Below are 12,630 nucleotides of genomic sequence, written 5' to 3'. Positions count from 1 at the left end.
CAAATTGGGAGAGAGGAGGGTGGTGGGTGATGGTGAGATGGATGGTGGTGGTGGTGGTGGTGATGGTGAGATGGTGGGTGGTGGGGAATGTAAAAATAAATTTTCACTTGGTAGAAAACATTCCTCCATTCCCCCTACGGAGGAATGTTTTCTATAAAAGAATGTACTTTTAAAAAAAACTCTCTTAAAGAAAAAAGTCTTTCGTTTGGAAAGTTAAAAAAATCTATACAAAATTTTCATTTTACATCACTTATCGTACATCTTTCTCGCTTCCAAACATGCCCTAAGTGTTGCAAAAATAATGATTTGGATAAAAAAATGGGTTGCGAAATGAAGCGTCATTTATATGAGATAAATTTTCGTAAGAAAAATTAATTTCTCAATACAGGTGCGATTTAAATAAGAGATTTTACAATGTCGGGCTTTCGCAAATATTTTAGAATTTTGCAATATTTCATGCGATACTCGTCAACAAGTTTGCAATTATCAAACTTTCAAAAGTTTTATGATTTTTGCAGGTTTTTCTGCGAAACTCATGACGAGTTTCCCAAATTGTTTAGATTTTTGCATTTTTGTTTTGAATTTTGCAACTTCATATGCGATTTTGTTGATGAGTTATGTGGGTGTGCATGATATGCACAAATAAAAAAAAAGGCACCTATGAAGGGTAAAATTGACAAAAAAAATTAAAAACCTGTGGTATTATGCATTCAATGGATTTGGTAAATTGTAGAGCATTTTAGGAAACACATAATTTTCATTGTACAATACGGTTATTTTTTCGATTTAAAGTTATAATTTTTCAAAATATTATCAATATTTGTGATTATAGATAAAAAATCACTAGGTATATTTTTCTTCTCACATAGGTCTCGATTTTTTTTAGGGTGAGAAAAAATCATACAAAACAAATTTCAAGTTTATGTCAGAATAAAAAAGCGTGAATCTATCATTCTTTTTATTTATTTTTTCTTTTCTTTTGCCGAGGACCCTCAGGGAGAACGAGTCCCTTAATGGGCCACACCTACGTAAGGTAACACTCAGTGAAGTCATGGACAACCAAGCCTTTAGGGAGCCCACCAGTTAAAAGACACTTGTGACCTGTTTGAGGTCTCTGACTCTTTTTGTTATTTTCATATAAAATGTCTAAAGGGTTTTGTGTATAATACATTCAAGTCAAAAAAACATGTCATATATAACCTTTTTTTCTCTTATTTTGTGAGGTTTTCTTTCACTTTTTTTTTATATTTTTTATCTATAAAATATACATTAAAGCCCCCCCCTAAATTTCATGCATTTTTTTGAAAGGCAAGCTGGGGTTAGGCAGACCCAATTTGTCACGGACTTACTTTTTCAATAAGCTAGTGCGACGCGACGGTCCTTCCTTACTGTCGCAAGCATTTCTATCACTCTGTCACGAGCATAGAATGCTTCGCAAACCCGCGATGCGCCAAGCTGCCCAGGCTGACCAGATTGGCGTGTCGCGGGTTTGCAAAGCATTCTATGCATGTGACAAAGCGATAAAAAGGCTTGCATCGGTAAGGAAGGATCATCATGCCGCACTGGCTTATTGAAAAAGTAAGCTCATGACATGTGAAAGGGATTCAAACCTGGGCCTTCAACTTGGCACAGGGCCCCACTTACCACATGAGATACCACCTCGGTGGTGAGGTGATTTGTGAAGTTGATACGACATCTTTTTTAGAAGACATCATAAGTTTAGAATTTTTGAGTGTACGTTATTTACTCTTGATGGCAAAGAAGACATAGGGTTTTATGCTAAAGAACTTGGGGTGTGTTTGAATCACGGATGCTTGTGAACAGGATGTGTCGAGACGTTGATGCATGTCCACCACAAACATGACAGGACTCACTATCCTGCTCTAACACATGCCCCACAAAAATGATTTTTTTTGTTCGAGACTGCCTGTCTACCACTGTTTCGTTTGGGGGGAGCCTAGGGCTAGTAAACGAGCCCAACGAACCGAACATGGCTAGTTTACTAGTGGATTGAGCTCGTGGCTCGGCTTATGTTGGTGTTTAGTTGAGCCGAGCTCGAGCTCGAGCTCGGCTTGTCCCTGAATGAGATGAGCCGAACCCATTCTATGTTATTTATACATAGTATATATATTTTTATATATTATACTTGAAAATATATATTTTTTATAAAATTATACTTAATAGTTTATATTATATATAAATTTTATGCATTCTTTCTTTTATATATTACACAAAATATATATTATCTATACGAGCACTATTGAGCCCAGTCGAGCTGAACATCTTCTATTCAGGCTTGACTCGTACGAGTTCGTGACGAACCCAACCGAGCGTAGTCACAAGTACTTTACCAGCCTTAAGAGGAGGGCATGGAGCTGCGGCAGATGCCAAATAAGCATACGCAGGACGCACAAAATCCCTGTCAGCACCGGCGTGGGTGCAGGCAAATTTTTTTTTTGGTTATTCAAAAAGTTAAATACATAAAAAAATTAAATAAAATGTAAAATATAAATAAAAACGTGTAAATACTCATTTTCCACTTAAACATGTTCGTTAAAACCATAATATCGTGATAAAGGCGTACTTTAAAAAAAATATCACCATATTTTGAACATTTTAAACGGCTGTATAAAATATCGTCATTTCGACAAGCTGTTTTGACACTTTAGAGTCGGTTTAGACAGTAGGCATCTCTGCCCGTCACCATATCCTCACTGTTTCAGATTTCAGTGATTTTAATTGGTTTCCGTCTTTCAAAGTCCACATTAACTCATAAGCTTTGGTGGATGCCCTAAAAGGCTACAAAGTGAGTACAAAACCAGGTACCCACAAACGCCGGCCTGCGAAGGCTCGCCTCTTCTTGTCGTCTCAATCTCTCAACGAGCAGTTTTTCTGTTTTCTCTGCTTTCTGTCAAAGGAAGGAGCCAAAAGAAGAAGGATGATCCTGTGGTTTTCCCTATCTTTTTGTGGAAAAAACCCTTTAGTATGAATCCCTTATTTTAGCAGCAAAGTGACTATCCTTCTTAGAGCGATACCCATCTCCCAAAACCCTTCACCGATCTCTCCTGCTAGCAGAGTGCAAGCCCGCGTGCTTCCCTTTTCGTTTTAGTGCAATACCCATCTTCAAAATCCACCAAAAATCCTCTTATCTTCTAGCAGAATAGGGGTTCCCTTTCTTCTGTTTGCATTATAGACCAATACCCATCTTCAAATGCCTCTTGTAGTTGCAAAACATTAGCCTTCATGGTTCTATCTTCGTTTTAGCTCAAAAACCCGGCATAAGTTCCTTTCTTGTTTGCAGACCCTAGGTTTTTGTTCTTTGTTTTCGTTTTGGAGCAATACCCATCTTCAAAAGCCCACCATAAATCCCTTCCCCTATAAAAAATCCGAGATTTCGTGATTTTATTTTTGGTTTTTGATCGATACCCATCTCTAAAACCTGCAGAATCTTCTGTGATAGGGTTTAGAATGCCCACAAAGGAAAAGTCACAGCGTCGCCGAAAGGGCAACAAGGGGAACACTTCTAACAGCTCAGTGAACGCCCGGATTGCCACAATGAGCGGCTGTGAGGATGCTAATGTTAGCAATGCTCGTTTGAAGGAAGAGAAAGCCGAGAATTCGGCACCAGAATCCAGCTGCGAGCTAAGCGATTCGATTATCGGCATCGATAAAACTAGCGCCGACTATTACTTCGATTCATACTCTCACTTCGGTATGATTTCGTTGCTATGATTTTATCCTTGTTTTATGTTTCTTCTATGCATTGTTATTTGGGGATGCATTGTATCGTCTTGTTTCTCCCCTTTGCTTTTGTGGGTAGTCTGCCAATTGATGTTTTCTTTGCTTCCTGAAATACTGTCAATAATGAGTTTTTCTTTCTGTTTTTTCATTCTTTTTTTCCATTCAGGAGTGGGTTAAATTTGATTTTTTGAGTTTTGGTATCCATAATGTTTTGATATTCTCCTTTTTGTAATGTGGTCTGCGTCCTCTGTTAATCAAAAGAGATGGTATGGTTTTATTTTAGTGATTCGATGTTCTCAGCTTTTCCTGCTTCTGTTGGGAGCTCTGAACATAGTTATGTGTTGTTTTTCTGTCAGTAAGATCGATTCGTATGTAATATTCTCTTTCTTCCTTTTCTTTTGGTGTTTTTTAGCTCCATAGTTTTCAACTAATATGGAATTTGTTTCTGTTGTTTGCAGGTATACATGAAGTAAGTATAAAGTGGTCTGTCTCTACATTATCTTTTTGGTGAGATGGATAAGCACTTAGGAACGTAGCTATCTTCAAATTTTTCCTGGTCTTCTACTAGTTAAGCAATTTCTAGTCAATTCATTTTCAACATTACTGCTACAGATTTTCATTTATCTTATTCCAAACTGGCTTTAGGCTTCTATAGTCATGCCTTGAGATTCAGAAGAAACCTTGTGGGTTAAGCTAATTATTGCTTTATTGAGCTATCAATTCTGTCTTCGTGTTCTATAAGGGCATGATTGACTGTGGAGATAAAGTTATCACTGGAGATAACTTTTTTTTGTGGATAGTCCAAGCTCCCCGATCACCAACTGAACATTGGCTGGCCTCCAGTTGGTAAAAGCCTTGAGGTCCCCCCTGCCCACCAGGGAGTACACCCAGCTTTGACCTTGCAGCAAGGGATGCCACCCATGGGTTTTGAACTTGTGACATCCTGTCAACTTGGTGACATTCACAAGTCACCCCTACCAGATGAGCACTGGAGATAACTTTATCTGGCCCATCGACTTTTTCTCCTAAAAAATGCGAAGAAAAAGCTCCCCGTTTCAATGCAAAAACTGGGAGGTTTTTCTTCCCTGTTTGATAGCATGTGTGAGCCCCACACAAAAACGGTCGCACCATCAAATGCCCTCTAAGGTTCACAGTCACCTTTAGATTCAACATAATTCTTTGTGATTATGTCTAGTCATTTCCACTATGAGATATCACTGCTTTCTTCATGTTTTATTAGGTTCTCAATCGGCTCTAAGCATGTTCAATGACATATGTATTCATGTGCATGATAGTGGATGAACACACACGTGTGCATATGCATCTGCACACACCTAGTTATGGTGATTGTATTAAAACTAGATGACACATACAAGTTTTTGCTGAAACTTGCCTGGTGTTTTTAACATTGCAGGAAATGTTGAAAGACTCTGTGAGAACTAAAACATATCAAAATGTCATCTATCAGAATTCTTTTCTCTTTAAGAACAAAGTTGTTCTTGATGTTGGAGCAGGGACTGGGATTTTATCTCTATTCTGTGCTAAAGCAGGCGCCAAACATGTTTATGCAGTGAGTGTTACAACTTACTTTTACAAGAAGTTGACTGGCTTTTCCAAAGTTCTGTTAAAATTTGTAAGAACTTTGTTTAGTTATGCTTGAAAGTTCTAGTATTATATGTGGTCTAGTTTAGAGGGAATCATTTCTACAAATAGAACAAATGCAGATATATCTTCTTCAATTTCTTAAGTGTATTGTTGTTCATGCTGTCATATTTTGATCTATTCATTCTTTGTTCTTATTGGTGTATGATCCGCATTGCATTTGCTAACCTTTTCTTCATGGTTTACATTAGTGTGACTTTTTTTATTTTTTATCAATATCGAAAAACTAAAAAGGTACCTTGTCCTGACTGGTAACTATGCCTTACAAGGTCAGGAGATTTGGATGTAGTAGCCCTATCCTTCATGGAACATGAAGACAAGGTCAAGAGTGGTAAAAAGAATGTCAACTTCAAATAGGCATTGATGCTAATATCAGACAGGCTTGCTTCTTCATCCGTTGGAAATTTTATTTACTGAATATGGAGACATTAAGCATCCTTTGGATTGTTGAAAGCTGGAATCACAAGTCAATTGTTTCAAGTGTCAATTTTGAGTTCTAAGTTTTTATTGGCTTGTTTTGGTCATTTTCAGGTTTTAGTAGTTTGTCATTTAGAATTTATTGTTTAGTGTCAAATAGAAATGTAGGTACTCTGTTTATTGGCATTTGGGAGATTTCGAAGTTCCATCATTGGTGTAATTTTTTGTTCAGGTTAGGAGTTCAACTTTATAAACATGGATGTAATAGTTGGATTATGTTGTGAATTCAAGACTTAGCATCTAAGAAGAGGATACTGCTTCTCTTTCTTTCCACACTTCTGCTACATCAGATATGTTGTGCTACCATTGAATATGCACCTCCATGTGGCTGCACGTGTTGGGTTTGAATCACGTTCTGTTCTCTGTATAATAGACTAATAGCCATAAGTCATTTGCTTATTACTTCATTTCACCAAAAACCAGTTCTGCATTAGTAGATGATATTCTATGAAGTTGTAGTTCCTGTTCTCCTTCCTGGAAGGAACCGTAGAACTTCACAAAAGAGATGTCATAACTCTCTGTGCTGTTCTTTTCTATATGCTTTTATTGTCCTAAGCAATGTTGTCTGTATCGGTATCGGCCCTGAATCGTTTGGCCACTGATTCAGCTGTATCAGCTGATACCGATACTCAAGTGAATCGTTCTGTATCGGCCAGAAAATAATAAAAAAATATTACGTGTCAATCATAACATGACACACGTTAAAACCATTAAAATAATATTTCAAATTAATTTGTAGTATTTTTTTACATTTATTAAAAAATAGCCGATTCAGGGGTGAAGCATATTGATTTTCTGCAGATAAGCACCGATACTGATAACATTGGTCCTAAGTTCTTGGATGCTATTATCTGGGGTTAAAATGGTTAGTGAGTTTTCCTTTTTTTTCAGGTAGAGTGCTCTCTCATGGCTGACATGGCTAAAGAAATTATTCAAGCTAATGGATACGCTGATGGTGAGAATAACATATTTTATGTTCTTCCTCATGATTTCTCTATATTGTCTCTGTTATATTTTTTCTATATTTGTTCTTGATCACAACATGTCCACTCCACCAGCTATGGAACGTGGTTGCTTCTGGAGGCTCAATGCACTCATGTTGACACAGTGCACCATAGGTGTGGGCAGTGTGACAAATATCACGAGATTTGTGAAAATCTCACCAGAAATTGCCTGAAAGTTTAAAACGGCAATTTCTCGCGAGATTTATAAAATATCGCTAGATTTATGAAAAAACATAAATACCGCGATTTAAACGCGATATTTACGTTTTAAACGGCTATTTATTGCGAAAAAATAGTGCATTTTTATTTTTAAATATTTTTTATTAATATTTTTTTTATAAAAAAACTTTTTTATATTTTTAATTAGTTTTTTTATTGTCGATATTTTTCCAAAAAATGCGAGATTTATGGATTTTTTTTCGATTTCTCGCGAGTTTTTTAAAAATGAGAAATTGCCGATAAAAATGTTTGTCACTATGGGTGTGGGTAGGGATGTCAACCATTCGGATATTATCTGAAATCCGGCCTGAATCTGAATCCAATTAGTTTGATGCAGTAGCCAAAGTTGGATCCGATTAATGATTGGATCCAGACTCAGTATTGAGTTTTGCATCGAACCAGAGTCTGAGTCTGACTAAGATCCGAATCCAAATATCGGTAAATATTGGATTTTAAGCTAGTCAGATCTGGATTCGGTTTCAGCTGATCCTATCAGACTTGAAATTTGAGTCCAAAACCAATTACATCAGATCCAATTATGTCGAACTCGGTATTGCCTAGATCTGACCCTAGTCCAACCCATTTACATCCAAGATGCGGGTGCTGCAAGACATGGTCAAAGCAGGTCTGATGTGGTCAATGTGCATCTAACCCTGTTTGTTACTTTTCTGACTCAGTCAAAGTTGGTGAATCCCTTTTTTTATCTTTTTGAAAATCACAAATAAACTATGCCCCCTCTCCACCACCACAATGTCCGCAGCTGTGCAACTCTCCAGTGACCTCTGACCTGCATGGGGCACTCTATAATCTATATATATCAGAGCAATATATACATATGTAAACATGATTAAAATGCGCCTTCCAACACATGTTTTTAGAAATTCCCCTGTTGTACACGCAGTATGTGTACCCTACACATCTGACATAGTTTGCCAGATGTTGTTGCTGATTAAAAGTAGTAAATTTGTAAGAAGCTTCCTTCTTGCTGCTAAAGATTGTACCTTTTTCCCTTTCAGTTATCACAGTTTTGAAGGGCAAGGTTGAAGAGATTGTGTTACCGGTAGAGCATGTGGACGTTATTGTCTCAGAGTGGATGGGCTATTTTCTAGTGTTTGAAAATATGTTGAATACGGTTCTCTATGCACGTGATAAATGGCTTGTAAGTGCTCTGATATGCATGTGACTTCTCATTTTCATACACAATCTTTTGTTTACTGCTGCACTCTGTCACTTTACTACGTGGCATCCATGACATTGTCTCAGTTATTGTTTTGCTTTCTAAAAGTTTATCACCTAGAGAGAAAAAATGTGCATCAATTTTGTTTTGAGCGATGATTTCTTTATCCAGCTATAGGTTTGAAAGTATGTCTTGATAGCTGGCTGCTTCCATGTAGTGTTTTTCCCCAAAGTCACATTCACTTTTTTGTTATCGACAAAAGTGCCCCTGAACTTTGTACAACTTCCAGCATGAAATGATGGAAATGTATGTTTGGGTTCTATCTGGGTCACTCCATTATTACTCTTGTTTTATATATGAACTTCTCTTTGGCCTGCTTTTATTAAATAATGTCCATTTTTTGCTGTTGTTTCTTTCAGTGTATGTGTGTATTATTGAGAAAAATTACAACTGAGTCCAGGGTTAACAGCCCTTCCAAATCAAGCCTTGCAAAACTACAGGGTTTGATCATATAGCTATATGAGCTCAGCACCTCAGCCCTTACAAGCAGTTCTTAAATATTCTGTAGGATCATATTGTGTGTTTGTCTGTTTGATAGATTTGCAAATATTGCTCGAGTATTATTGAAAACCATTTAATCAGATGGCATGCTTCATAATAGTAGATATACTTTATGCTATTTTTTAGTAGCCTTTAACTCTCAAGATGCTTAAACTGGCTGTGCATATTTGATGGAAAATTTCTGTGCTCAGTGCAAAATTTGGATGGGATTATCAACATATATTTAATATCTTTCATAATTTTTGAATCGTCCTTATATAAATTACTCTCTTTAGCTACTAAGGTCTTGTCCATATAGTGCATGGATGTCTCATGTAAGTGAGAGAGAGAACAGTTCCATGTAGGTCTCATTACAGCATTGTGTGGTGCCCGAAAGAGTTCCAGCTTTCCCGGTTGGATCAGGTGGTAGCTATCAGGATGCTAGTAACTAGCGTGCGGTGCCTCTATCTTCTCTAACGGCTGTCGGTCTGCGTGGTCTTGAATAGTAGTTCCTCGGTTGCCTTCAGGTCTCGATGCTGTATCTTTTGGTCTTGGTTCCTTTCGCGACATTCTTAGTGTAACTTAAGTCGGTGAGTATCCCCTTCCCTAGGTAATAGCAATGCCATGAGTTGGAAGGATGGGACCTTTTCTTTTAAAGCTCCTGATCTTGTGTCCAGAAAGGTCATCTCTTCCATTCCAACTTAAGTCCATATAGTGCATGGATGTCATGGCTGTGTTTGGGTCTCCTCAAGACACTTAAATGCATGATTGAGAAATACTTTCTGTAGTTCTAGGCACATTATTTTGGACTCTCCTTTTGGTCTCCAGGGCATATCTTATAACTCCTTAGATTCATATGAAGATGGGCCAGCACTGATTCTTTATGAATTATCTTAGGCGAGCAGAAACATGCACTCTCGGCTTGCATTTGAAAAGCTATACATTTTATAATTTATACTGTGAGAGACTGGTTCGTCATCCATTACATATGTTAGCATCTAGCCGCCAAAGAATATCCCTGAAGAATATCTGAACTGAGCAATCTGTATTTGATCATTAGCCCAAGCAACACTGAAGAAAGGTTTTTGATGTTCGGTTGGACTAGGTGCCAGATCAAGAATGAGGAGTTCAAGGTTAGTTCTTTCAATTGTGGCAAATTTGTCTCGTTAGCAAAGCCCTATCCTCTTAAGTGTTGCTATAAATAGGTTCAAAATGTGAGGCTGCCATGACCATCCACCTTTAACAAAGATGCCACGAAGTTCTGCTTTGTTACCCCCTTTTAGCATCTAAACATTAGAGGCATGGCTTCCATTTGCTTTCTTCTTTAATTGTCTTACTTGGACTAGCCCCTTTAGTTCCATCATTCCACCATAGGTATCATGGTTTCTTCAATTTTTGTTTTCAATTGCAGTCTTAGTTCATTAGTTTTTGAGAGAAGCAGTTTCATTCAACCCATCTCCCTTCACTAATTGTTAATTGTGTCATGGGTCCTTTCTAATTTTTTCATAGTAAGGCATGTGGTCCATCATTCTCCCTCTTCTCATACACTATGTTTTCATAATGTCACGAAAATGCTCATAAAAATATGTAGATTTCTCAAAATTATAGTAGAATGCTCAAACAAAGCCAGATCAAATTCTAAAACCAACGGGCAGTGGTTATAAATGGGATGATAAGATGCCTTCTTGAACATCTTTATTAAGCTCAACCAGAGTCAGTGCATTGTGGGGCAATGGATAGGTGATCTGGCCATTGCATTATCATACCGACATTGATAATTCTTCTGCCTCATGTATTTTGTCAGGTGTTCCTTAGTTAAAATTGTTAAGATACTTGAATCTGTCACTACTGGTGAACTCGGATACTAGTAGCTGTCATAAAAGGTAGAAGAAAATGCATTTCTGACACTGAGGAACCTGAATCAAAAGCTAATATCTTTGGGTCTTATAATCTTTACTTACCTGGAGTATTATGTTGATAGGTTTTGCCCTATCTGTTATGGACAGGAGAGATATGAGCAGAAGACAAGAAAATTCTTGAACAAGCCAGACTCGTCAATGTCTATTTTCTCAGATTGTTTATTACGATACTTCTTGTTCCTTCCTCCCCATAGGTGGCCATCTATTGCATGCATCCAACAGTATAATGCAATGTAGCTCAGTTCTGAGTGCTAGGTATGATATAGATCCCTTCAACTGATTGGAGTTTAGTTTTTTCGTAGATCGATGGTGGTATTATGCTGCCAGACAAGGCATCTTTGTATTTGACTGCTATTGAGGATGCAGAATACAAGGATGAAAAAATTGAATGTAAGCTACGGATTGCCCTTTCTTTGTCTTTTGTTATTTTTGTATAATCTGAATCATTCTGTCTATTTCAGTTTGGAATAATGTATATGGTTTTGATATGAGTTGCATCAAGAAGCAAGCCATGATGGAACCGCTTGTTGACACAGTTGATCAGAATCAGATTGTCACAAAAGGCCAGTTACTCAAGGTTACTGCATGTCTATTACTCTCAAAACTTGTTCTTAATCATCTTTTTCACCTACTGATTGGAACCCACTACTGTGCTTTCAGACTATGGACATCTCAAATATGTCTCCAGGTGATGCCTCCTTCACAGCTCCTTTTAAGCTTGTGGCAGAGCGTAACGATTACATACATGCTCTTGTTGCCTACTTTGACGTCTCGTTCACAAAATGTCACAAGTGGATGGGCTTCTCGACAGGTTTGGACTTAATTCATTAATCACCTTTCTAATTGGTGTATGGTGTAAAAAACTGCCCCCTTGTCACCTGGACTGATAATTCATTCATTGACCAAATCTCGAATCAAATAGCAAATTATGGCTCCTAATTGAAGAGTCATTGTATTATTGATTTCATATGCATCCTTGCATTGTGGATGCACTTTATTTATCCAAACTGATGTTTACGAGATCATGGTGATCAACGTCTCATTTTCATTTTAAAACAGGACCAAGGTCGCGGGCTACACATTGGAAGCAGACAGTTTTGTACCTTGAAGATGTGCTAACTATCTGTGAGGGTGAAGAACTGACTGGAAGCATGACCGTGGCACCTAATAATAAGAACCATCGTGATGTCGACATCATGCTCAAGTACTCGCTTACCGGCCAGCATTGCCAAGTCTCAAGAACCCAGCACTACAAGATGCGTTGAGAATGAGATGGTAGTGAATGCCCTATTTTGGTGCTTTATGAAGCTTGCTCTATATTCGTTTATCGTTTATTTTGATTTGGACAAATCCTTGCTTTGTGCATTGGCAGTCAATGGTCTTTACTGTCCTTGCAATTTTGCTGCATTAAGTAAACAAATTTTGAAAATTTGAATGAAAAGCTTAACTTCTCTTAATGCCCTTGTAACAAAAGGATTGATCGTTGTGATTAAGCAGGGTGGTCACATATGCATACACGCTGCACACTCGCACATGCACAACCTGCAATTAACCCCACCCCCGTCCCTCCAAGGGGAAGACAGCATTGGTGCCTGGCAAGCCAAAGCCCTATGAAGTTTACATCATCATGCCCCCCAAGGATTTAGGTTGAATATGGTTGAGCTAAACAAGAATCGGGAGGGATCTTTCGTATGGTCAGTTTATCTTTGATCCAAAGGAACCTTTTCAAGTGGATGGTGCCGGTTCATATTAGTATTTGTTCAATCTATTTTGCATTTTTTATTTTCTGGGGTGTATCATGATTGACCTGTCTGGTCCAAGTAGGTTTAAGTTATCATGACACTGACTTCTAGAAATTTTCATAAGATTTATGCATATCAGCATATGACAT

General features: G+C 37.7%; 1 protein-coding gene across 1 annotated transcript; it reads left to right on the top strand.

Moving 5' to 3' along the window:
* Window positions 1-2,753: 2,753 nt before the first annotated feature.
* Window positions 2,754-12,196, top strand: LOC149820252 (protein arginine N-methyltransferase 1-like). Its single transcript, XM_089982545.1, has 9 exons — window positions 2,754-3,712; window positions 4,200-4,210; window positions 5,156-5,311; window positions 6,772-6,835; window positions 8,120-8,262; window positions 11,042-11,129; window positions 11,201-11,316; window positions 11,400-11,550; window positions 11,799-12,196. The coding sequence occupies exons 1-9, from the start codon at window positions 3,469-3,471 to the stop codon at window positions 12,002-12,004; spliced, it is 1,179 nt and encodes a 392-aa protein (XP_089838671.1). The 5' UTR covers window positions 2,754-3,468; the 3' UTR covers window positions 12,005-12,196.
* Window positions 12,197-12,630: the final 434 nt, after the last annotated feature.

The sequence above is a fragment of the Nuphar pumila genome, chromosome 12 (genome assembly GCF_984573655.1).
Source record: "Nuphar pumila chromosome 12, dmNupPumi1.hap1.1, whole genome shotgun sequence".
NCBI classification, from domain to species: Eukaryota; Viridiplantae; Streptophyta; class Magnoliopsida; order Nymphaeales; family Nymphaeaceae; genus Nuphar; species Nuphar pumila.
This window is presented reverse-complemented; position numbering and strand designations above follow the sequence as displayed.

Coding starts and splice junctions, on each gene's coding strand:
- LOC149820252 (XM_089982545.1), top strand. CDS start 3,469: ATGCCCACAAAGGAAAAGTCACAGCGTCGCCGAAAGGGCAACAAGGGG. Junction 6,836..8,119: donor AGCTAATGGATACGCTGATG/GTGAGAATAACA, acceptor TTTCCCTTTCAG/TTATCACAGTTTTGAAGGGC. Junction 8,263..11,041: donor ATGCACGTGATAAATGGCTT/GTAAGTGCTCTG, acceptor GTTTTTTCGTAG/ATCGATGGTGGTATTATGCT.